The 27,017-nt window shown below is 39.0% G+C and overlaps 1 protein-coding gene across 2 annotated transcripts; it reads right to left on the reverse strand.

The window, feature by feature from the left end:
• Nucleotides 1–895: 895 nt before the first annotated feature.
• ADH6 (alcohol dehydrogenase 6 (class V)) lies at nucleotides 896–20,572 on the reverse strand. Of its 2 annotated transcripts, XM_026509675.4 has the most exons (9): nucleotides 20,452–20,572; nucleotides 18,879–18,980; nucleotides 17,286–17,427; nucleotides 13,756–13,843; nucleotides 13,418–13,634; nucleotides 12,031–12,291; nucleotides 10,854–10,986; nucleotides 3,625–3,763; nucleotides 896–2,975 (listed from the first exon to the last, which is right to left on the reverse strand). In XM_026509675.4, exons 1-9 carry the CDS (start codon nucleotides 20,467–20,469, stop codon nucleotides 2,951–2,953), a joined length of 1,125 nt encoding a protein of 374 aa, XP_026365460.2. In that variant the 5' UTR covers nucleotides 20,470–20,572; the 3' UTR covers nucleotides 896–2,950. The 2 variants fall into 2 exon arrangements, with proteins under 2 accessions (XP_026365460.2, XP_057165799.1); XM_057309816.1 differs by having other exon boundaries at nucleotides 896–3,763; nucleotides 20,452–20,557.
• Between the last annotated feature and the right edge of the window lie 6,445 nt (nucleotides 20,573–27,017).

Consider the following 27,017-nt stretch of genomic DNA (forward strand, 5'->3'; position numbering starts at 1 on the left):
AATTCAATCCTGAGCGAGAGATTGTACCCATATCAATAACATCTCCCTTTTATTCTGTTCCCTTGGTCCAGCATGCTCATGATTGATTTTCAACATGCTTTTCCAGTTCTTGCTGGTACATGTGAGCCACATCCTGTGGTTATTTTGGTGAATTATTTTCCTAGTCAGGCTGAGACTTGAACTTACTTATTGGCAGAGAAGTCATGAGGGGAGGGAAGGTAGGTATCATCTTATGAGGCATTTACCTCAGTAAGGCTCCTGTGGTGCGGCAGGGAGAACCTGGTCTCCCGTGGCAGTGGGAGCGGGCCACTTCTTTAGGCCTTTAGGGTTAGCAGAAGCTGCGGTTCAAGGTTCTGAAGATATTCCCCGTGCAGTTTTAAGACCTTACCCCTGCCCTCTCAGGGCCCTGATTTTAGTGTTGGAGATTAAAAGAGGAATGATAGGTGAAAACTTCTCTGCAATTTGACTAATAATCAAATCCTAGGCCTGATTTTTAGCCTAATCTTTCCTCTCGTTACAGCCAGCAGTTAAAACCAGAGTAATCAGAGGAGATAAAGGGAAAATTTAAAGGCTATTATAGAAGTTTTGTGGTTTTCAGTTGTGCTTTTAGTTGGTGGTTGGTTGGCTGAAGCTTGAGTTTTGTTTTTCCTTCAGCATATTGATGACACAACAAAAACCACCTAAACCCACAGTTCTTGTCATTACCGTTGCCATTTTATCTCTCAAGTGCTAACGATATTGCACAAGCCAGCGCATGTCCTGCAATCTGTATCCCCGCCCAGTTCACCACAGAAGACTCTAGTAATCGCATTACAAGAGCATGCCAAGGGGGATTATAAACCACTTACCACCAGTGTATTCGTCATCTATTGTTTAGCAGCTTAAAACACAGACGTTTATGCTCTCTAAGTTTTTATTGGTCGGGAGTCTGGGAGCAGTTTGGCAGGGTGTTTTGGTTCAGGATCCCCCACAAAGCTGTAATGGAGGTGTTGGCTAGGGCTGTGGTCATCTCAAAGCTGCACTCAGGAGGAATCCTCTTGAAGTTTTATTCACATGGCCATTGACAGACCTCAGCAGATCTACTTCCAAACTAACCTGGGTCTTCTCCACAGGGCTGCTTCATGCTGTGACAGCTGGCCTCTCCCAGAACAGACAATCCAAGAGAGAAGATCCCAGAATGGAAGCCATGGTCTTTCTAGAACTCATTTTGGAAGTGACATCTCATCATTTCTGCTTTTAAAATTGTGTCAATAAGTCTAGCCCACATTTAAGGAGAGAGGATTACACAGGGGCATGAAAACCAGGAGGCAGGGACCACTGACCACAGTGCTTTCTTTTGGCATCTTGTTTGGCAAGTGATCCACTTCCCAAATCCCATCCTTAGGATTGGCTTCCTAGGACTACCTGTGGTACCAACTATCTTAGTTTGGGATTCCCCAGAAGCAGACCTTGAGACAAAAATTAGATTTCCAGTAGTTTGATTAACAAAATGAATGGGATACTAATAGGAAAGTGGGGAAATTCCATTTCAGACTTGGAAAAATAGTGAAGAGTCATCCCAAGGCCCAGAGTGAATAGGTTTGATAGCACCTGTCCCCGCTATCTGCAGCGAGCAGGCATCCTGAAGGGAGGACAGGATGTCCACCTCTGATGCTTACTCTGTTTGGGAAGCAGAATCTCACAAGAGCCCCTTGACATCATGATATCCAGTTGGAGAGAGAGACTGAGGATGTAGCCCACCTTCCTGACCAATCTTAAATCATGAAGCTAGTGGGTTTAGGTTAAAAAAAAAAAATGACATTTTTTTTCCTGGTCTCCCAAGGTCATCTGACATGCAGGGCTGCTGTCTGATTCAGTGGCTCCAGATCTAGGGAAGCCCAGGCTGGAGTAGAAGAGACTTGAACTAGGGGAGTAGCTCCTGTTGTATGTATGGTTGGGAGAGGGTTGGGAGAGAGACTCTATATCTAGGAGATAGAGAAGGAAGTCCTATCCCAAGAGGACTGACAGTCCTGGTTCTAGGAGAATTAAGAGGGGGTTTAGGCAGAGTGGCAGGGAGCCAGGGTAGAGAGACTGGATGCCACAAACCATTGCTGGATCTTGTCTTCCCCACATCTGCTTCTTGGCGGAAAGAATGTGTGGGACACGTTAGTAAGGGACTACACAATTACCCCCTTTCTGTGGAGAGTGGAGCATAAACTAGTTTTGTTGTTTAATACCACAACTGTCCCCAGCCCACTCTGCCCTCCCACTGTTTTTCTGCTGAATCCCTAGATGGCTTAGTTATAAAGCCATGTAATAGGAACTGCTGAGAGTAAACTGTCCTAGCTAATTGAAGAACTTGAAATTGCTTTGATTATCCAGGAGAGAAGAGGTGAATGCCATAGACATTAGGTGATGGCTTGAGGCTGGGTTATATAAGAGGAAATATCACTATAAGTTTCTCTGAGGGGAGTTATGTTAAGAATGAAATACTTAATGTTCGATGGGAATTTATTTAAGTTGATGTAATGAAGACCTCTCTCTTCTATCAGCTTGCTTCAGCTTGAATGTTTAAAAAACTCATGAATGGTGAGTTTTGTTTCTTTGGTGTGAAATGGGCAGAGCTTCATGGGGTGGGAGAGACAAAATATGCAAGGAAACGTGGGCCCAGAGGTAGAGATGAAAATGGGAGTATCTTGGGGTGACTTGTTTAAAGGCTCTGGATTTGGGTGATTCAAATCAAACTTAGCTCTAAGAGGGAGGATGTTACTGGGTGACATTAGGTCACATAAGAACAGTATTGAGGTAGTGAGGGTAGGTAGAAGCCAGATATGAGCCTACTGCTGAATGTGTGGGAGGCAAGAAAATAGAAACAGCGTTGTGTAGATAATTCTTCTAGACCGTGAAAATGATACTGAATGCAATTTAGTTGGTGACATAAGCTGCAGATCTTGCATATATCATATTGTACTTAAGGTAGCAGGATACAGCGGATACTGAAAAAAAGAGAAAAAAAAGTTGAAATGTTTCTAAGCAACATTTGTTTTGGATTTCAATTTTTTTTTACTTTGTAGACAAATAAGTTAGATTCCCTTCCCTCAGGTCAGGTGAAAACGGGCAGATTAACTCAGTTGTGAGACTTTTCAAAATGGCGTGAAGCTCCACGGGTAAAGAATATGTAAGCAGGCTTATTTCCTTGTGGGGAATACCAGTGCCCAATTTATGACTGGTGTCTGGTTTGTGGGCCAAAGATAGATGCCAGAATTTGGAATTCTGAAGATAATTTCCTCTTTGATATAAAACAAAAACAACAGTGGCCTCTTTATAAACTATGAATTTGAACTTGGGCTAAAATTTTATGAGCTAATTTCATTAGTCAATGTGTCATGCAAAAAAAAAAATGTAACCAGCCAGACTGTAAATTAAATGCTATTGGTAAGGGTAGGTAAACAGTTAAGTATTTCAGGATTACATATTTTATAAACTGTGAGAATAAAATAAAATATAGAGGGGAAAGAAATGTTTTACAAATTCCTGAAGCCTTAAATTCCAGCCATTTCTTCCTGTTTACTGCCTCCCCCAGCGCCCACACACCTTTTTCTTGGTCCCAAACACTCAGACATAAAGATTATGTGAGCAACTTGCCATTTTCCAGTTTTCATTAATTCAACTGCTTCATTGATTTTATCCAGATTCAGAGTATGGGTGATTAGTGGGTCTAGATTAATCTTCTTTGCCATATAATCAGAAACCAGTTTAGAGGTGCTCTCTCTGCTTTTCCAGCCTGGAAGTACACAGATAAACAACAGATTTTGTATATGAGACTCACCGGTAACTGGTGGAGGCGCTGGCCTTGAGGAAATCTAAAGATTTCCCATTAATTTGTCTCAGTCATCCCGAGAATGACTGTCCCAACTGTACACCTTATCTGGAAGGCTTTTCCCTTGAAGGAGACCGCTGATACTACAGAGGAGAATGTACTCAAAGCGAGGAGAACATGGATCTCATCTTAGCTGTTCTTGGTGTCAGGCTGTAGTGTTTGGGGAGCTGTAAACCCATATCTAATGTGTAGCAAAGACCAGAGTCCTGGGGCCTATGAAAGGAAGCAATTCAGAGGCTGTGTGTGCGTGTGTTTTGGTCTGCAGCTTCCTGCCAAAGCCAAGTATCTTAAGAGAAGGGCTTTAGTCATGGCAGGGATTTTAGTCACAGTGTTTAGAAAAAGAATGTGTACAAAGCAAGGTAAGAATGAAATGTACTTTATGGAAGTAAGAATTGCACAGGGAAAGGGGGTCAGCTAAGGCAACGTAAGCTTGGCATCCTCTTTTATCTGTTCTCGTGATTTTCAAGAAACGCTATCCTTACGTTTAGCATTTATACTATTCTTATATTTAGCATTGTGCTAAGTATCATGCCTGGTGGGTCACGACCCAGAATGTGGTGACCTGCTCCTTCCTGGAAAAGGGTGCCGGTAGTGTGATTGTGCAGGCAAGCAGCAGTGTCATAAGGCACTTATCCTGTGACAGGATCTTGGCAGTTACTTTTCTTGGTGCCGTCCTGGGCTGTGTTCTCTAACCTTCCTGCTTACTCTCAAAACTCCCTAAAACTTTATTTTCTGCTAAGTTGACTTCTGTTATATGTAAGCAATTCTTTTTTTTTTTTAAAGGTTAATATCTTTTTTCTTTTTTTTAGATTTTATTTATTTATTCGACAGAGATAGAGACAGCCAGCGAGAGAGGGAACACAAGCAGGGGGAGTGGGAGAGGAAGAAGCAGGCTCATAGCGGAGGAGCCTGATGTGGGGCTCGATCCCACAACGCCGGGATCACGCCCTGAGCCGAAGGCAGACGCCTAACCGCTGTGCCACCCAGGCGCCCCATATGTAAGCAATTCTAACTACTGCTCTCTGTCATGACACGAATGGCTGGGATATTTTTCTCTTTGTTTTTATCTTTTTAAAAAATTAAGATATAACTAACATATAACATTAGTTTTAGGTGTACAACATAATGGTTTGATGCATGTTATATTATGAATGATCACTGCTAAGCTAGTTAACATCCGTAACCATACACAGTTACAATTTTTTTTCTTGTGATGACAACTTTGAAGATGTATTCTTATATTATCTTTTGCTCGGTGATCTAGAAAGCATTTTCATATCTATATGAGAAATACTTCCAACTGTTTTTTAAACAAGGAAAGGGTCCAGGACCATACACTAGGTGAAGCAGTGTTTCTTAATAATGGCATGGCATTTTGGGTGGGCAAAGTTCTTCACTGTGTACATGGTACGAGGTTTAGGCTCCAGTCTAACACTGTCCCCTCCCACTTTCTGAATTTTTTGAGGTAAAATCGACATAGAATATTATTGTTTTCAGTTGTACAACATAGTGATTTGACATTTGTAAACATTGTGAAATGGTTACCACAGGTCTAGTTACTATGTGCCACCTTACAAAGTTAATACAATATTATTGACTGTATTCCCTGTGATATGCATTATATCACCATGACTCACTCATTTTATAACTGGAAGTTTGTACTCCTAATCCCCTTTACCCATTTGGTACCCCCAACCTCCCTCCCCTCCGACAACCACAAAGCTGTTCTCTGTATCTGTGAGTCTGGGTTTCGTTTTGTTTGTTTCATTTGTCATGTGGTATTTGCTTTTGTCTCTCTGACTTATTTCACTTAGCAAAATAGTGCGAGGTCTATACATGATATTGAAAATGTCCAGATTTCATTCTTTTTTGGCTGAACGGCATTCTGTGGTATATATAAATACACCACATCTTTATGCATTCCTCTACCGACAGACACTTAGGTCGTCTCCACAGCTCGGCTATTGTAAATAATGTTGCAATGAATATAAGTGTGTCTGTATCTATTTGTGTTAGTGTTTCCATTGCTGAAATTGCTGCATCATATGGTAGTTCTATTCTAATTTTTTGGGAAACCTCTATACTGTTTTCCACAGTGGCTGCACCAATTTACATTCCCACCAGCAGTGCACGAGGGTTTCCTTTCTTCCACGTCCTTGTGAAGGCTTGTTATTTTTTTGTCTTTTTGACACTAATCACTCTGACTGGTGTGAGCTGGTATCTCATCATGGTTTTGATTTGTGTTTCCCCGATGATGAGTGATGTTGAGCATCTTTTCATGTGCCTGTTGGCCAGCTGTTTGTCTCCTTTGGAAAAAATGTGTATTTAGATCCTCTGCCCATTTTTTTGAATGGAATTGTTTGATTTTTTGTTACTGAGTTGTGTTAAGGTCTTTATGTATTTTGGATATTAACCCTTTATCAGATATATGATTTGCAAATATTTTATCCTATTCCGTATGTTGCCTTTTCATTTTGTCGATGGTTTCCTTTGCTGTGCAGATGCTTTTTAGTTTGATGTAGTCTGGTGTTTATTTTTGCTTTTGTTTCTTTTGTCTTTGGAGTCAGATCCAAAAAAAAAAAAAAAAAAATCACTGTGACTGGTGTCAGGGAGTGTACTGCCTATGCTTTTTTCTAGGAGTTCTGTGGTTTCAGGTCTTATATTCAAGTCTTTTTAATCCATTTTGAATTTCTTTTTATATATGGTATAATATAATGGTCCAGTTTTATTCTTTTACATATAGCTGTCCAGTGTTTTCAACACCACTTATTGAAGAGACTGTTCTTTCCCTAGTGCCTATTCTTGTCTCCTTTGTTGTAAATTAATTTGACCGTACGAGCATGGGTTTATTTTTGGACAGTCTATTTTGCTCCATTGATCTGTGTGTCTGTTTTTACGCCTATACTGTACTTTTTTGATTACTATAGCTTTTTAATATATATATTACTATATTAAAAGAAATTAGGGAGTGTCTCATTGTTAGTGTATACAAATACAACAGCATGGTGGTTTCATAGTGATGAGCTCCTTTAGCTCTTGATTGTCTGGGAAACTATCCGTCTTTCAGATCTAAATGCTACCCTTGTCATGTAGAGTATTCTTTTTTTTTTTTTTTTTTAATTTTTTTTTATTTATTTTTTTTTATTAATAATGATTTTTTATTATATTATGTAGAGTATTCTTGGCTGGAAGCTTTTACCTTTCGGTACTTTGAATATGCCATGCTACCCCCTTCTGGTTTGCAAGTTTTTGCTGAGAAATCTGTCAATAGCCTTATGGGGTTTTTCTTGTATATAACAATTTGTTTCTCTTTTACTGCTTTTAAGTTTCTCTCTTTAACTTTTGACATTTTAATTATACTGTCTTAGTGTGGCTTTCTCTGAGTTAATATTATTTGGAAATCTCTGGGCTTCTTGGATCTAGATATCTCTCTCTTTCCCTAGGTTGGAGAAATTTTCAACCATTATTTCTTCAAATAAAATTTCTGCCCTTTTTCTCTCCATGTTCTTGGGGCCCTTATCATGTAAATGTTATCCTAGAGGTGTCCCTTAAGTTATCTATGTTTTGCAAAGTTTCCCTTTTCTTTTCGCTGCTCTGTCTGGATGAGTTCCATTGCTTTATCTTTCAGTTCACTGGTCCATTCTTCTACCTCATCCAGTCTGCTGTTGAACCCCCCTAGTGTGTTTTTCAGTGTAGTTATTATATTCTTAAGCTCAGTTTGGTACTTATGTGACTTCAGTTTGGTACTTAGGTTTCTTATCTTTTTGTTGAAGTTCTCGTTACATTTAGCTATTCTTCTTTTGAGTTTGGTGAGCATCTTTTTGACCATTTCTTTGATTCCTCATTAGGTGGATTACCTATCTTTATATCACTGAGGTCTTTTTCTGGAACATATTTCTGTGTTCTACTTTTTCTTGACTCTCTGGTTCCTCTATATTAGGTGAAGCAGCTGCCTCTCTCATTGCTGAAGGAATGGCCTTGTTCAGGTGATGATACTTCTTGTTCAACCTTGTCCTAGCTCTTTTTTATTTCTCAAACCTTTGTGATTGTCTAAACTACCTGATTCATTCTTGAAATGCCTCCATTGTTGAGGGTGTACCAAGATCTGTCAGTGACCCAAGGGGAGGAATTTCATTAGCACTAATTTCAGGCTGATTGGAAGCCAGACCCTCAGGCAGCGCCTTTTAAAGTACGTAAATCTCTATAGACCAGTGGAGCTGCAATTATAATCACTCTGGCCTCCAAACCAGGAGGTCTAGAGGTGTACCGCAGGTGACAGTTGCAAGAATCAGCGCTTTAGATGAGTGTATAAGCTCCTTTTTGGGAAATCTTTTTGAGCTGTATCAATGTGAAGGAGGTATAAAAGGACGATATCTTCCTGCTTATATTTCCTGAGAGTGCCTCCTTAGCCTGTAGTTGTAAGACAAACCTGATGCTTGTCCCTCAGGCTAGAGTACCAGGTGAAATAAACAGGCTTTTTTTCACAGGAGGTCTGGGGTTGTGTTTCAGTTTATTGTCTGTGCAGTGCCCTAGGGGTGGTAGTCTGCCAAGAACTGTATTTCTGATTGTTACATTTTTGTAGAGCTCTGGTATGCTATCCTTCTTGGCCACAAAGACTAGGTGATCAAGGAGAATTCCTTGTTCTGATTGTTTGTGCCTGCTGGTTTTAGCCAGGCAGAGTGTAGGGGATGGGGCATGCTCACTGGTTTCAGAAAGGCAGTGGGAAAATGTCCTGACTCCATGTGTCCGTGGGCCTCAGCAGTACAGCAGGAGAGTGCCCTGCCTGTGTGTGCATGCAGCCTTTAGGCTGGAAGGAGGAAAATGCTGGACTGCTCGTGCTTGCCAGCTGCAGTCGGGGGCAGGGGAGTGCTGCAATCGCCCATGCTCACAGACTTTAGCTAGGTACCAGGAGAACTCCATTCGTGATTTCCTGCCGCAGAGAGAGAACAGGGGAGCGCTACAATCACTTGTGCCCTCTGGCCTCAGTAAGGGCCATGGGAGTTTGCTGTCTCCAAGCTTGCTCACCTATGCTAGCAGTTCTGTGCAGAGTACAACAACAGCATCGACCAGTGCCTCCATTACTGCGGAGTTTCTCAACTGGCCCCTGCCCTTCCAGCTGATGACCCCAGATTAGCAAATGCATTTCCCTCACATATAGTCCAGGTACTTTTTATTTTTTATTTATTTAATTTTAAAATTTAAAAAAAATTTAATTTAATTTTTTTATTTTTTTATTATTATGATATGTTAGTGACCGTACAGTACCTCATTAGTTTTTGATGTAGTGTTCCATGATTCATTGTTTGTGTATAACACCCAGTGCTCCGTGTAATATGTGCCCTTTTTAAACTGCTGATTTTTCACTGGGTCTTGGGGTAAGCAAGACCATGTATGAGCCTTCTAAGAGGGGAATCTCAGTTTCCTATAGCACTTAGGGACCCACACCTAATGTCAGCCCTGGTTGGTTTTACAAACCAGACATTCTGGGGATTCATCACATCCTTGTGCAAATCCCAGGGGCCAGGGTGCCTGCTGTAGGGTACCAACCCTTTGGTCTTCTGGGACAAGTGCCTATCTGCTGAGATCCATCCCTATTGTGTATCCCTCTACCAGGGTGGAGTTTTTGCAAGACCATGTCTCTGCCTCTTCTCCCCATTGCAATATGATCCTTTTATCCTTTGTTGTATAGAGCATTTCATCTAGTTTTCAGTTTTTAGATCTTTTTCAGTGATCCATGTGTGGCTGTAGATTTGGTGTGTTTGTGGGAGGAGAGTGAGTTTAGGATCTCCCTGTATTGTATCATTCCTTTCTTGTATCCTCACTTTCTTAAATATTGTCATTATTTGAAAACTGTTGACTCAGAGGATTATACTGTCTGTAGAAGGTAGGATTCGTATAATAATTGTTATATGCATGCTTAAGTGGCCAGTGAAATAGTTTATGAGAATTATTTAAAATATTGGTGTTCTTATTTTATAAGAGTTAGCTGAGTATGTGTGTTTAGAACCAATAGTTATCATCTTCAAGTATAATAGAGGGAAAAAGCAGTGGTTGTATCCAATTATCCCAAGTGGAAGAACTGAAAATTATAGTTTAAATTGGATTATTTATGTATTTGTTTGTTTTTGCTGGCCCCGCCATTTATCCACTCTTCATAGATGAATTGGGTAAGACTCCTAGTGTCTGTAACAATATAGTGCCATAGCTAATTTGGAGAATACAGATAGCTCATTAGTCCAAATAATTCAAATATCCCCTAATCCTTATCTCTTTTGCCCCAAAATTCAGATTGTCTAAAATCTCTGAATAAATACATTTCTTCTTAAGTAGTCGATTACGTGTTTATGAACCAGAATCCTAAGCAGATTTATTTAGTTTTCTACTTCCTTAACTTTGTCAATAAACTGCTCTTCTAAAGTCTATTAAAATACAAGTTCTAAGACAGGTTTAAAAAATGGAAAATCAAAGGATTCTATGAAAAAAATTTTTTCTGGAAATAATTCTTATTTGCTTTTTATCAGTAGTATTTTTTTTCAGTCATGAGTCCATTATGTTTAATATCTTTGAGTTGATATAACGAAAACTCAGTTGTTTCAGATCACACTTAACGTTAGTTGAACAGTGGTTCAGTAGATTCTTCAAAGAACCCCACTTGGCAGATATATAACTCAATTGAAGTATATTATTGATCACAATATTGCCTTTTCTTTTCAATTTATAATTTGCATTAAACTTTGGGCACTGGTTTCTTTAGTAATTAATAAAAAGCTTACCAAGAAGTAACTAAATTTAAATAAAATAAAAATTTTAAAAAAGTAACTGTATTTGTCTAATATCCATCCAAAAACTGTATTTGTCTAATATTTATGTGTTGAAACAAAAACCATAACCTAAATTTCTTCTTTATGTTCCTTCTTAAGCATTTATGACACATTTCTCTGTTTACCACCTCTAAAACCTCATGCATTTCCACTTTTCCCTGCTTCATCCGTACCTCCAAAAACAGTTCCCTTCAAAGAACGTCCTGAGAGGAACAACGAACCACTGATGTTGAGTTGGACATCTGTCAAGAGCCCAACAATCACGCAGACCCCATGGCTCTCATGGCAGGAGGCCAGGGCAGCTTCCTGTTGTAAAGCAATGTAAGACAATGCAAGGGTTAAAAGTTGTACTTAAGAGTTGGACCTAATCTCAGATTAACTGCTAAATGGTCTGTGATCTTTTCTGATGCTCCCTGACCTCATTTGAAACAACATTTATAAGGATTTGCTGAAACATAAATAAGAAATTGCATGCTGCCTAGTATAATACCTGGCACTTTTGGACTCAGTAAATGGAAATTAAAAAATGAAAATACTACACACACCCATGGTGGTAACAACAAGAACAATAATTTTTTATTGTTCAAGTAATAATTTTTTATGAGAGCCATTACTGACATGGGTGGTTTGTTAGAATTTTTCTTTTAGGCATCAAGAGGAGTACAACTGGATAGTTTATCACATCTTGTATTAACCAAGTGATAAACAGATATGTTCCCATTAGTTATTTTCAAAGGCTGTTTCTCAGAGCAAGACTATCTGTGGGAAAGGCTGTGAGAAAGGTTTGGTTATACCTTTGTACACACATGGGGGAGGGAGGGATTTCATGTGTGGTGAGGAATGAAAACATTTAGTAAGCTGAGGAAAACACTGAGGTTGAAAGAGACAGTTACTGGGTTTTCAGACAGCTAACTAGAAGATAGAGCCATGTAATCCAATAGTACATTATTTCTACAAATCCCCAAAGAAGGCAAGTCTCACATTGTGAAATAACTCCCTCTCCATTTATATTCTCTTATGTAAACCACATTCAGCTAAAAAAACAACCACTGCTTGCTTCGTTTTTAAAATGAATCCATTTAGGGGCGCCTGGGTGGCTCAGTCGTTAAGCATCTGCCTTCGGCTCAGGGCGTGATCCCAGAGTCCTGGGATTGAGCCCCTCATCAGGCTCCCCGCTCTGCTGGGAGCCTGCTTCTTCCTCTCCCACTCCCCCTGCTTGTGTTCCCTCTCTTGCTGGCTGTCTCTCTCTCTGTTAAATAAATGAATAAAATCTTTCAAAACAATAAAATAAAATCTAAACTTATGACTGACTGAAGGATTGGTTATTTTCCCTCTGGAAAAATCACATACCACAGTTTCCGGATTTCCGATGACCTCAAAGCAAAATTCCACACCAGCACCTGTCAGATCAAATAAAACTTCTTGGATGGGTTTCTTTAAGTCCTGTGGGTTGATGCACTCAGTGGCACCCAGTTTCTTTGCCTTCTCAAATTTATCTTTGTTGATGTCCACCCCAATGATCCTGGCTGCTCCTGCTGCTTTACAGCCCATGATCACAGACAGGCCAACTCCTCCAAGGCCAAACACGGCACAGGTGGAGCCCGGGGTGACCTGAGCACGTGAAGGCAGAAAACAAAAGCAAAGGGAACATGTGCATTAACTCAATTGGAAAGACCCAAGTCTGTATATACTTTTTATGAGATATAAGCAAAGGACATTTTCAAATCAAACTCATTGTAACTAGAGAGTTTTAGTTTCTGAGGGTTTTTCTAGATGTGGAATACTTTTTGCTAGAGGAGCAAAAAACAACCTGTAAATAGACTTTTAAGTTCTGGGAATTAGCATGAGTAGAAGCAGTTTAATGAATTTTCATCGAATCTTAAGACTTATTTAACAGAGCATTTATTTGATTCCAGTTATTTTTGAGCTTTTAAAAACCATCCTCATCTTCCTGCAGCCCTTCCTTTTTCTTTTCCTTTGGAAAACTTTGCATCACTTACAATGTCAATGCCTTATGAAGGCAAAGTCCTATTTTTTATTGGGTCCAAAATGAGACTAGTTCAAATCGAACCCCTTCTGTCCTATTTCTCTATATAGGATTGGGACTAACAGACTTTGGGAGAAAACAAAGTACTGAAATTAAACAACCATTTAAAGAAGGTAGCTGGGAAGGTTTGGGGGTTGTCTCAGAAACAGTAGTTTAATAGTAACCCACTCAATCAGAGTGGGATTGCCTGACCAGTTGGTCTAATACAGCAGCATCTCTTCCATCACCTGGTCCTTGTACTATCCTTTTATTTTATGAGCACTTGATTACCACCTGATACATCATACAACAGAATAGCAGCTCGATGAGTTTTGTTAGCAGCTGCGTGTCAGCACCTGGAGCAGTGAATGGCTCCGTAAATGTTGAATTAAAAAAGAAAAAAAGAATGAACTGGAATGTGGGAGAACACAGTAATTTTGCAACTGTGTTATGTTTTAACTCCCAGGAATTCCTGGTATCTCCACTTGTGACTGGCGTCCAGACTTAGTTTTCTACTTACTACTACCGAAAGGAAATGGGAAAGATATTGAAGGGGGCCATGGGATGACTAGACAGTAAAGAACTCAGGGCTGCTTAGAGGTGGGTTTGTGATTTTTCCTCAGGTCGTATGATCAGACGTGCCCAGATGCATGAAGCTCTTCGTCTCCATCGACCAAGAATTCTGTTCATACTGGTGTACGTGCTCCTCACCTTGGCGGTGTTGATTGCAGCACCGTACCCGGTGGAAAAACCACAGCTAACTAGGCATACTTTCTCCAGAGGCGCAGCTGCATCAATCTTGGCAACCGAGATTTCTTTTATCACTGTGTATTCAGAGAAGGTGCTTGTATTTGCAAAGTGATACACTGGTTTTCCCTTGCAGGTAAACCTACTGGTACCACCAGACATCAGGCCGGATTTTGACTGTCTGTTATAGACAAAAAAAAAAAAAAAAAAAAAACCCCAAATTTTTTATCTTGAATTAGAAAACTTAGATTTCTTCTAAGGAAATTGAATTTTTCGAAAAGAAAATATTAATAAAAACTTACTTCCTTTCTGTACAAAGATAGTCCACAGGATTAAGGCAAGAGGCACATTCTCCGCACTGTGGTAGAAAGAGCGTGATAACTTTATCTCCTAAAGAGCAAGAGCATTTATTAGGTTATTATTTTTCAAAGTAAAGAGATAGCTGGCTTTCAGGACTTCAACAAGACACCCCAAAAATATGATAATTGAGAATTAGTTCCATGTTTAATGGTGCTTGATTTTGTGGAAAATATCAAATACTTATGAAAAGAAGGGATGTCTTTAGTATCTGTGTCTAGCCCTGGGCTCAGCAACTGTATCTCAAGGAACTTGCCTTCCTGTAAATTCCTCTTGAAACCAAATGATTTTGTTATATAGCCATTGAGCCAAGTCTTATTTTATATTTTCTATACAACTTCTGCCGTGAGGGATTGGATGTAAAATAGTATGAATACCACATGCTCACAGAATAAGCTTCTTTATCAGGGAGCAAAGAGTGTCTGTTTGCTCTCCTCTGTGTTTTATATTAGTCTGTCCTTGGCGATGAGACCAAAGGTAGGCAGGTTTCTCTTGTAATGTGTGAAGCATAAGAAAAAGATTAGAATAACTTGCTTGTGATGGACTTACTGACTGTCCCATTCTCTATTATCGTAGAGAAATTTGTTTCATGTTTTTAATCCCTTGTAGGATTTGGGCTTTTTAAGTTTACTTTTAGTTTTTCAAAAGTACACATACATATGGTAAAACATTTAAACTACACAAAAGTGAAAAGTGGCACCGTAGTCTCTAGTTCCCTTTTCTCAATCTAGAGACAGTTATTCTTATCAGTATCAGTGGTATCTTTCAGAGATATAACCCATTTCAAAATATAAAGGCTGACATACCGTTTACCCTGTTTGTAGCACTCACTTTTTTAGTTAACAATAGATCGTGGAGATTTCTCATTTTAATGATTTTTGTTTAATAGTTACATAGTATTCTGTTGTATACACATATCATAATTTATTTAACCAGTCCTTTGAACACTGATAGACATTTGGGTTGTTTCCTGTTGTTTTGTCTGCCCCCACCCCCTGTCATGAAAAATAACAATGCAATGAATATTTTGTGCACACGTGAGCTGTGGTAGGCAGAATTTAAAAAATGCGCCCCCCCAAGTGTCCCATTCTAATCCCCAGAAACTGAATGTGTTATCATACCAGTGAATATATTACATGGAAAAGGGGGCTTTGCAGATGTAGTTAAGTTTGTTGAGCATTTGACATGGAAATAGGGAGATTATCCTGGATTATTTAGGTGGACCCAAAGAAATCACTTGAGCCCTTGAAAGAAGACAAGAGGAGAAAGCAGAAGAAGACAAAGTGATTGCAAGCAGCAGAAGGATTTGATATGCCAGGGCTGCCTTGAGACTGAAAGTGGGCAAAAGGGCCACATGAGAAGGAATGTGAGCAGCTTCAAGGAGCTGACAGCTGGGCTGCTGAGGTTGAGGACCTCAGTTGTACAGCCTCAAGGAATTGGATACTGGCAACAACTTGAATGAGTTTAGAAGTGGATTTTTCTCCAGAATCTCCAGATGAGAACCAAGCTGATCAACACCTTGATTTCAGTCTTGTGAAACCCTAAGCAGAGAACTCTGTCAACCACCCCCAAGACTTTGGACCCACAGAAACTGCGAGATAATAAATTTGTTTTGCTTTAAGCTGCTACATTTGTGGCGATTTTTTTTTTTAACATCAGCAATAGAAAGCTAATACATGAGTATTGATCTATGGAATAACATTCTAGAATTGGGAGTATTGGATCCAAAATATACACGTTTAAATGATGTTACATATTGTCAGATTCAGAGTTGTACAGATTTACTTTCCAGGTAATAAGGATCGAGGTAGCTATTTGCCTGTACTCTGTCAGACCTGTATATTATCAAACTTTTCAATCTTTACTTATCTGTTAGATAAACAGTGTTTTCCCATTGTATTTTATTTTATGTTTAAACATTTTTTATTTAAATTCAGTTAATTAACATATAATGTATTATTGGTTTCAGAGGTACAGCCCAGTGATTCATTAGTCTTATATAATACCCAGTACCCATTTTTGTATTTTAAATTTTTATTCAGTATGTTTGAGGTTAGGTATCTTTTCACATGTATATATATGTATTTTCTCCAAATGAAATGTGTATTTCCTTTGCCCATTTTCCTACTGGGCTGTTTTTATCAAATTGCTTTTAAAGAATTCCTTATATATTAGGGGAATTTACCCATTGTCATATTTGTTGTTGATTTTGGGGGGTATTTTTTATAAACAAAACTTTAAAAACTTGTTATGGTGTTAACTTAATCTGTATGTTAGTTCATATCTTCCAGATTTTTGTGTTGATTAAAATTTCCTTCCTTTCCCTGAGGTAATAGAATGTTCTCTCATGGTATTTTTTCTTCTTTTTTTAAAATTATTTTTTAAAGTAAATTATTTAATTATTAATTTATTTTTTAATTATGTTATGTTAGTCACCATACCATACTTCATTAGTTTTTGATGTAGTGTTCCATGATTCATTGTTGGCGTATAATACCCAGCGCTCCATGCAATACATGCCCTCCTTAATTCCCATCACTGGGCTAACGCATTCCGCCCCCCACTCCCACCCTGAAACACTCAGTTTGTTTCCCATAGTTCCATAATCTCTCATGGCTCATCCCCCCCTTTGATTCCCCCCCTTCATTTTTCCCTTCCTTCTCTTAATGTCCTCCGTGCTATTCCTTATGTTCCACATATAAGTGAAACCATATATTTGTTTGAGAGAGAGAGCACAGAGGGAGAGGAAGGAGAAGCAGGCTCCCCGCTGAGCAGAGAGGCCGGAAGCGGGGAGGCTCCATCCCAGGACCCTGAGATCATGACCTGTGCCGAAGGCAGATGCTTAACCAGCTGAGCCACCCAGGCACCCCTTTCTCATGGTATTTTATAGCACTTCTGTTGTTCCACTTTTAACATTTAATTCTTCGATTCATATGGCATATTTCCTGGGCATAAAGGATGTAATAGCAACTCAACTTACTTTTTCCCCAGATGATTATCCAGTTGTTTCAGCATCATTTACTGAGTAATCCATGTTCTCCCCCTCAAATTTGAAAGCCAAACCAAACCCTGTGTTAAATTTCTCTATATATTTGATCTAGTTCTGGACTCCTTCCCTATTTGGTTCCCCTGATGTGTTCAGCTATTTATTATATGCCTCATTTTAATAATTTTCAACAGTTTTCCTCAGTTTCCTTTTTTTCTTTTTTTAATAAATTTTTGCCTCATTTGTACTTTCTTTCAGGTTCAGTTTTACTACAATCTATTTCTTGTTCTTACTAATATCAAAATAAGAATGCAAGGATACATTTAGTATTTTTGTGTAATTTGTAAATAATTATCCCTCCTTTCCTAAGAAACGGGCAACTTTTCGCCTTTTGTTTCATTTGATCTTAACATTTAAGAGCTGCTTTTTATTTTCCTGATGTGGCTTCCAAGTTGCTGCAATTTCCTATCTCCAGGTGCTAATTCATACCTGTTTTCACTGTGCTCACTCCTTCTCCCACACTCTCAACTATTCCAGCTGCTTCATGTCCCAAAATGACAGGATAATGGAGGTAAGAGGTTTTATTTTCCAACATTTTTATCTCTGAACCACACAATCCTGTGGCCACAATCTGTGTGGAAGGCAAAGAGTAACATGGTTTTCTCTGTCTCAAATAAAGATGTTTCAGAATTGTTAATCTTTTTTTTAATTGTAATTTTTTATTTAAATTTAATTAACATACAGTGTATTATTTGTTTCATGGGTACAGGTCTGTGATTCATCAGTCTTATACCCAGTGCTCATTACAACACATACCCTTCCCAATATCCATCAGCCAGTTATCCCATCCCCCCACCCCCCTCCCCTCCCAATCAAAATCAGGGAAATACAAATCAAAACCACTATGGATACCACCTCGCACCAGTCAGAATGGCTAAAATTAACAAGTCAGGAAATGACAGGTATGTTGGAGAGGCTGTGGAGAAAGGGTAACCCTCCTACACTGTTGGTGGGAATGCAAGCTGGTGCAGCCACTCTGGAAAACGGTTTGGAGGTTTCTTAAAAAGTTGAAAATAGAGCTACCCTACCACCCAGCAATTGCACTACTGGGTATTTACCCCAAAGATACAAATGTAGTGATCTGAAGGGGCACCTGCACCCCAATGTTTATAATAGCAATGTCCACAATAGCCAAACTGTGGAAAGAGCCTTGATGTCCATTGACAGATGAACAGATAAAGAAGATGTGGTGTGTATATATATATATATATACACATACAATGGAATGTTATGCAGCCATAAAAAAATGAAATCTTGCCATTTGCAACGACATGGGTAGAACTATAGGGTACTATGCTAAGCGAAATAAGTCAATCAGAGAAAGACGGTTGTCATATGATCTCACTGATAGGTGGAATTTGAGAAACAAGGCAGAGGATCATAGGGGAAGAAAGGAATTGTTAATCTTTTAAACCTTTTTATGAGTTTGATACACTGCATTAATATTAATGCATTTATTTCTTAGCTTTAATTGTAGACAGGGGCCAATAACAATTTGTTTAAAGCAATTCAGTGGTTTTCATTAGCTAATTTCAGAATCAAAATGATGATTTCAGAGTTATGTGGTTTCAGAAAAGACCACTGTAAAACCATAGTGTACATCAGAGGTCTCACTTGTCCTTCACTGAAGCTTGTGGGTGGGAGTGTGGAAGAGAAAGACCAATTATAGAAATGAAAGAATTGGAACACAGAAAAGCAAGGGATGAGTCCCATTATAACTGAAGCCTTAATTTATTTCACAGGGGGGCTTTATAGTTATATTAATCATACAATATGGTTTATGGATAGAAACTTCTTTTAATTAGTAATTAGTATTACAGTTGTAAATAAGTATCCTTTAGGCATTTAGCCTATGCTGTATTTCCCTAGCCTTTTGTCTGGCTGGATTAAAAGACTCATGGAAATGAAAAAGAAATAGCAGAGTATGTAGTTTTCTTTCTGAGTTGAACATTGTGAAAAGAATGTATTAGTAGTGAACAGCTTTGATTTTTGGTGTGGAAATGTGATTTTTTTTTTTTTTACCTTTATGCGAACTTCCTTTGCCTTTGGTGGGGCCACTTCTACCTCCTCGATGGAAAATGGCACACCAGGCTTCCAGAGTATGGCTGCTCTGCACCTAATAACCTGGGAAATAGAACATGGCGCCAGAAAGGGAAACTCCTTAGGCCGAGGAGATGGAGAATTCCTATATTAATAATTATTAGAAGGTTTAGTCCAGTTCTACACTCAAGCCAAAAAAAAAAAAATCATTGCTTAAATATATGCTATATGTAGCTTCTAAATACCAATTCAGCTTTTCTCGTGCTACCAGTTTCTGTATTCAAGTTATTTTTACAATACTATTATTTACATAATGCTATACAACAAGGGGATAGATGTCATATTTTTGATATTATCATGAATGAAGTCCAGTGGCTGTTTCAGCATGAGGATGGCATTTGCATTGTGGGAGTTGTATGTGATCCTAGGTATGGGAGATAATCAGTTTTGGGGTGGAGGGTTAAGTTATGGAGCAGGGAATAGAGACCATTAGTTCTGGTAGTTCATCAAATGGTGGTGGTCACTGCCAGACTAAGGTTGGAAAAGTTGGTGGCAAGGTAATATTTAGGGGTTCTCATTTCAGCCCCTCCCCCAACCCCGTACTTACTATAAATCCTCTTCCTATGTTGTCTTACCTTTTTTTTTTTTTTAAATAGATTCAATCACTACCTTTTTGGAGATGACCTTCACAATCTGTATCTGTGGATAAACTTGTCCCTAAGCTTTAGACTTATTTATTCATCTCTTATTTGAATGTCCTATAGGTACCTCACACTCAGCATTTAAACATGAATACGTTGGGAATGCCTGGGTGGCTCAGTTCGTTGAGCATCTGATTCTTGATTTCAGCTCAGGTCATGATCTCAGGGTCATAGGATCAAGCCCTGCGTCAGGCTCCGTGCTCAGTGCAGAGTCTGCTTGAGATTCTCCCTCTCCCTCTGCCGGCCCCCCCTCCCACTTACTGTCTCTCAAATAAATAAATCTTTAAAAAACAACAGTGACAACAACAACAGAACATGAACACATTATTTCTTTTTCCTTCCTCCCGTCCCCTTTTCCCCTCCCTTTTCCTTCCCCTCCCCAACCAGTGGTGGACACAACATACAATTTATTTCTCCCTCTGTATTCTCTGTTTCAGTGAGTGGCCATGTAGTCTATTCATTTACCTAAGGAGAAAACCTGGGAAGTAGCCTTAATTTATCTCTCTCCCTCAACCTCCACAGTCTAAAATTTTCTGGATACTTTTCCCTCTTCTCCATTCCTGCCACTACTGTGTGGTCGGTGTCCTCATTGCCTTTCACCTAGCTTGGGCTCATGAATTTCAAATCCATCCTCTATATTATTTGCCATCTGAACTTTAATCCTGATCATGCTAATCTTCTACCTAAAAGTGATAATCTGACTAATAAGAAGGAAAGGAGAAGGAGAGGTACTGAGATCAAGATTGTCTCCAACTTTTAGGAATATAGGTACTATTTGGGTGATAAGGTATAGGTAAATAAGCACAGGAGGTAATACAATCATGACCCAATGTAAAGGAGAAGACTGTACTTACTTTTCCGGTAGTACTCATGCTGCCTGTGTTGGTGGTGTTCTTGCCACAAATGAATATTGAGAAAGGAGGGATTCTGGCTACAGCTTTCACTGTGGAAAGGGGAGAGGTCAAGATCACACAGGTCACTGGTTAACCAAGAGGTTGGGTCCTGAGCCTTTTTTTTTTTTTTTTAATAATTAGGTAATTATTATACCCAATGCCTGGAAACTTAGATCGTCCATTTCCGTGAGGGTTTTCCTAAGTATAATCTGAACAGATTTAGCTCAGTGAAAGTGCAGAAAAGGTAAAATTACACAAATATGTTTTTCTTCTCTCAATCATGAATCTCCCTCTTAGTATATCTGTCGAGTTTTAAATTTGGTCTTTTAAATGTCCAAGTTCAGAATTTCTAATAGAGTTTACAAAATTATTTCTTTTATGTTGTTTTTCAAATGCAGATATGATTATCTGTGTCTCTAAACTTAAGTAATGCTTTTGATTTTCCAAATGTGTGTCACATTGTTGAGGAATTAGGATGCAGTGAATAATTTCCTGTGAAAGGCCACACCAATGGGCGGGTTTTAGCTAGAAGGGAAGAGAAGAGTAAATGCTGTTCTGTGTCCACTGCTGTGATCATATGTTTTTTTAATCTTGTTGATATGATGGATTATACTGATTAATTTCTAGATGTTGAATCAGCTTTACATACCCAGAACAAACTGCACTGGGTATACAATTCCTTTTGTATCATCCTGTATTCATTTTGCTAATGTTAAAGATTTCTGTGTCTCTATTCGTGAGAGTTACTGGTGTTAATTTTCTTTCTGTGTACTGTCTTTATCTGATTTTGGAGTCAGAGTAATATTGCAGTTGACCCTGCGCTGCAGGGGTTTGAACTGTGTGGGTCCGCTTATACGTGAATTTTTGTTGATGAATATAGTAAGTACTGTAAATATATTTCCTGTTCCTTATGTTCTTAATAACACTTTCTTTTTTCTAGTTTACTTTATTGTAAGAATATAGCCTATAATACACGTAACATACATAATATGTGTTAACTGTTTATCAGTAAGACTTCTGTCAACAGTAGTTCAGATTTTGGGGAGCCAAAAGCTATATGCAAATTTTCACCTGCACAGTGGTGGTGGGGGTGTCAGTGCCTCTACCCCCTGTGTTGTTCAAACGTCAACTGTAATTTTAAGAAGTTGATCCCTCCTCTTTTGTTTTTCTGGGAGAGATTGTGTAAAATTGGTGTTAATTATTTAAGGGTTTGGCAGATTTCTCCAGTAAAACGCTCTGGGTCTACAGATTTCTTTTTTTGGGATTTTTAAGTCATGAATTTAACGACCTTAATATTTGTAGGGCTATGCAAATGGTCTATTTCATATCTGGTGAGTTGTTTTTTAAAGGAATTAGTTCATTTTATCTAAGTTGTCAAATTTATGTGTGTAGAGTTAATAGTATTCCCTTCTTCTATTTTTGTATTGAAGTATAATTAACATACAGTGTTACATTAGTTTCAGGTGTACAATATAACGATTCAACAATCATTTCCCTTATTCACTGCTTAACAGAATAAGTGAACTTTGAATCCCCTTTTATCTATTTCACCCATCCTCCCACCTACCTCACCACTGACAACTACTAGGTTTTCTCTGTATTTAAGAGTCTGTTTTTTTTTCCTCCTTGTTTATTTTGTTTCTTAAACTCCACATGAGTGAAATCATATGGTATTTGTCTTTCTCTGACTTATTTCACTTAGCGTTATATCCTCTAGGCCCATCCATGTTATTGCAAATGTCAAGATCTTGTTCTTTTTTATGGCTGAATAATACTGCATTGTGTACATATACATTGTATCTCTATCTATATACATATATTTATATATTTATCCATTCATCTCTTGATAAACACTTGGGTTGCTTCCATATCTTGGCTCTTAGAGTACTGCTGCAATAAACATAGGGGTACATGTATCTTTTTGAATTAGTGTTTTTGTTTTCTTTGGGTAAATACCCAGTAGTAGGATTACTGTTTCTTATGGTAATTCTATTTTTAATTTTTTGAGGAACTTCCATACTGTTCTTGACAGTGGCTGCACCATTTTGCATTTCCACTAACAAGTTCACAAGTGTTCCTTTTTCTTCACATACTTGTCAAAACTTGCTATTTCTTGTGTTTGATTTTAGCCATTCTGACAGGTGTGAGGCGATACCTCATTGTAGTTTTGATTTCCATTTCCCTGATGAGTGGTTCCGAGCGTCTTTTTATATGTCTGTTGCCCATCTCTATATCTTTTTTGGAAAAATGTTTATTCAGGTCCTCTGCCCATTTTTAAATTGCATTATTTGTTTTTTGGTATTGAGTTGTATAAGTTCTTTATATATTTTGGATATTAACCCCTTAAAAATGGATATATTTTGGATATTAGATTCTTAGCAAATATCTTCTCCCATTCAGTAGGTTGTCTTTTTGTTTTGTTTCCTTTGCTGTGCAAAAGCTTTTTTATTTTGATGTAGTCTCAATAGTTTAATTTTATTTCCCTTGCCTGAGGAAATAAATCTAGAAAAATGTTTCTACAGACAGTGTCAAGGAAATTACTGCCTATGTTCTCATCTAGGAATTTCATGGTTTCAGGTCTCACACTTAGATTTTTTTTTTTTTAATGCATTTTGAGTTTATTTTTGTGTGTGGTGAAAGAAAGTGGTTCAGTTTCATTCTTTTGAGCGTAGGTGTCCAGTTTTACCATTACTATTTGTTGAAGAGATTTTCTATTCCCCATTGTATAGTCTTGCCTCCTTTGTCATAAATTAGTTGACCATATAATCATGGGTTTATTTCTGGACTCTCTATTTTGTTCTGTTGATCTATGTGTCTATTTTTGTGCCAGTACCATACAGTTTTTATTACTACAGCTTTGTAGTGTATCTTGAAATCTGGGATTGTGATAGCTCCAGCTTCGTTCTTCTTCTTCAAGATTACTTTGGCTATTTGGGGTCTTTTGTAGTTGCAAAAAAATTTTAGTGTTTATTCTAGTTCTGTGAAAAATGCTGTTGGTATTTTGATAGGGATTGTATTAAATCTGTAGATTGCTTTGCGTGGTATGAACATTTTAACAGTATTGGTTCTTCTTATCTATGAGCATGACAAGTCTTTCCATTTCTTTGTGTCATCTTCAATTCCTTTTATCAGTGTTTTATAGTTTTTGTAGTATAGATCTTTCACTTCCTTGGTTAAATTTCTAGTTATTTTATTATTTTTGGTGCAGTTGTAAATGGGATTGTTTTCTTAATTTCTTTTTCTGCTACTTCATTATCAGTGTATAGAAGTAAAACAGATTTCCGTGTATTGATTCTGCAATCCTGTGACTTACTGAATTCATTTATCAGTTCTAGTGGGTTTTTGATGGAGTCTTTAGGATTTTCTGCCGTGGCACTGCCCGCAGCGCCACAGCCACAGCACCCTTGATTCGTCGATTGGGGAGAAGGACGAGGCACAGACAGGTTAGCTTGCGAAAAAGAGCGTGGGTGCAGGGGACGACCGCCATGAGTGATCGCCCCAACAGCTTCAACCTCGCGTATTTATTGGCAAAAATCAAAAACAGTCACAATCACAATCAATCAAGGGAGTGATCCATATTACATTCTAGTGAGTAGTAGTGCATCACAGGGAAGGTCACAGGATAGTGGTGCATCACCATCACGGGGAAGGTCAGGGGATAGTGGTGCATCACGGGGAAGGTCAGGGGATCAGGTGATGTAACGTTTAGCAAGTGGGGCCTATTTTTAAACATGTTTCTAGGGAGCCTGCGGGCTATTGTCAAGAGCAATCAGGTTTCAGCAGTGTTCTGCCCCGAAACAGTTGGGCGTTCCCAACTGTTGGACAAGCCAGGCATTCCCGGCCGGTGTGCAGGCTGGCGTTCCCGGTTGCTGGGCGAGCCAGGCGTTCCCGCGGCTTGGCTCTGCCATTTACACTGAAGCCCGCAAGGTCACAAACATGTTTTCCTATTATATCCTTAACATAAGTTTTCGGCCAGGGGCTGCTGCATTTCCCCTTTTCTTTTTGCAGAAGCAGGTAGGTGGACTTGGTCACTTCGCGTTCCATCACTCGTCGGAAGGCTCTTCTTTGGCATCTGAGGACTAAGCATATTACAAACAAAGAGATAAAAAGCAATAGTAGAGCTCCTAGAAGGCTAGTACCATTATTGTTAAACCACTGGAAAAAATTTGAGGGGGACAGCGTCCCATCTATATTTTCTGCCAAGCTTAAGTCTGGTACATTTTGTAAGTCGGCATGAGTGATGCCTTGAATGGTATCTTGTAGTTGCTTAATATCAAGAGTTAAATTGTTACCATAATGGTTAGATAGATGTCCTCGAACTTTCTCCCAAGGAATCTCAGTTGCATTGTATTGAAAAGGAGTAACACAAAATGTGACATTCCAGTCACAAAGAAGGCGCATGTGCAATTTAATATTTTGAATTTCATCTCCCAGATATGTCATAGCATATTCTAGATCCGAGAGCCGTTCACTCATTTGTTGATCAATAATAATTTGTTGACTCCATGCCCTGCTGGCATTGTGATGCCAATCTTGCACAATCTTGTCGTTTGTACTGTTTGGTGCAATACTGTTCCTGCCACCGCAGCTGTGGCAGTGATGGCAATAATGCCAAAAATGGTCATAATTAGTAGTCCTATAAACCTTTTTGTGCGTCAGACCCACTTCTGTAGGACCGTTAGCAAGGCATGCATGTCCGGAGAACTCTCCCATGGATGGGGGTGTTCAACGGGTATCCATATTCCAACTCGCCTTCATGCTAATATGATTGATTGATTGATTGGTCAGTATTTATGTTACGATTTAGGCAGGTATATAACCTGCAATTTGTGCAAAAAAGCTCTTTTTGGAACATATCCAATTTAAGGGATCCTACTACCAACACATATGGGTCTCTCACACAAGCTTGAATATAGTCTTTATCAACCGCCTGAAAGCTTAAAGTATAGTTTTCATCTTTAAGATAGGTCCCATTCCAGGGGCGCCTGGGTGGCACAGCGGTTAAGCGTCTGCCTTCAGCTCAGGGCGTGATCCCAGCGTTATGGGATCCAGCCCCACATCAGGCTCCTCCGCTATGAGCCTGCTTCTTCCTGTCCCACTCCCCCTGCTTGTGTTCCCTCTCTCACTGGCTGTCTCTCTGTCGAATAAATAAATAAAATCTTAAAAAAAAAAAAAAAAGATAGGTCCCATTCCAGATCTTATTAGGGGACTTTGCTGCAACGCGTAGGTAGGAACTCCTATCTTGGGTCTAATCCAGTTAATGTCTCCTAATAATTTTTGCATATCATTTAAAGTTTTAACGGCATCTTGCCGAATTTGTACCTTTTGGGTACGTATTGTGGTACGATCCATTATATAACCGACGCAAGAATAAGGGGTGGAAGTCTGGATTTTTTCAGGAGCAATGACAAGTTTGTGAAGATCAAACTGATATTTGAGAGAACGGAAAACAGTGGCTAGTTCTTCTTCCGTTTTTGCTGCACATAAAATGTCATCCATATAATGGATTAAGTAAGCTTGTGGATATTGGACTCGAACTGGTTCCAGAATCCGGGCCACATAACTTTGGCATATAGTAGGACTATTAAGCATTCCCTTTGGGAGCACCTTCCACTGAAAGCACCTGGAAGGCTCTGTGAAATTAACACTAGGGATAGTGAAAGCAAAGCGGGGACAATCTTGTTGTGCAAGTGGAATTGTATAGAAGCAGTCCTGTAAATCAACAATAATTAGAGGCCAATTAAGAGGTACCATGTTGGGGGAAGGGAGTCCTGGCTGGAGTGGTCCCATAGGTTGAATTTCTGCATTAACTGCTCTTAAATCGGTAAGTAAACGCCATTTTCCAGATTTCTTTTTGATTACGAAAACTGGCGAATTCCAAGGACTAAAGGATTCCTCTATATGTCCTTTTTGAAGCTGCTCTTGAACCAAACTTTGCAGAGCCTCAAATTTTTCTTTGTTTAATGGCCACTGCTCGATCCAAATGGGGTGTTCGTCTTTCCACATCAGTGGGATTGGCTCTGGAAGACCCACTGGAGGCCGAGCAGTGGCCCCTACAAAAAAGGCGATTGGTGTCCGTCTCTTTGGTAGGAGGTGGTATCATTATATACGCTTCCCATTGTTGGAGTAGATCTCGACCCCAGAGATTAATGGGAATGTCTATTATATATGGCTGAATATATCCTTTTTGTCCCTCAGGCCCCTCGCGTGGAAGAATATGAAGACTTTGGTTTACATTTTCTGCTTGTCCTAAACCTGAAATAGTTATTGCCGTGGGGCCCTGAGGCCATTTCTTAGGCCAATTATCAGTTCCAATAAGGGACACATCTGCTCCAGTATCAATAAGTCCCTGAAAGGACTTTCCCTGTATCTTTATATAGCAGGTCGGTTTTTTGAAAATTTTCTCAGTGAAATACACTCCCGACCCACCGGTACTTCCAAAGCCTGCATCACCACGCGTTTGATTTTTGAATTTTCCTTTAATATACGGCAGCAATAGTAACTGCGCTATTCGGTCTCCCTTTAAG

The sequence above is a fragment of the Ursus arctos genome, unplaced genomic scaffold (assembly GCF_023065955.2).
Source record: "Ursus arctos isolate Adak ecotype North America unplaced genomic scaffold, UrsArc2.0 scaffold_9, whole genome shotgun sequence".
Classification (NCBI taxonomy): domain Eukaryota; kingdom Metazoa; phylum Chordata; class Mammalia; order Carnivora; family Ursidae; genus Ursus; species Ursus arctos.

Excerpts from the sequence above, each read along its gene's own strand:
- ADH6 (XM_057309816.1), bottom strand. Across the intron at positions 17,428-18,878 it reads CAAAGGAAGTTCGCATAAAG|ATTGTGGCCACAGGATTGTG; the intron begins GTAAAAAAAAAA and ends CCTTCCACACAG. Across the intron at positions 13,844-17,285 it reads AGTGAGCACAGTGAAAACAG|GAGATAAAGTTATCACGCTC; the intron begins GTATGAATTAGC and ends CTTGCTCTTTAG.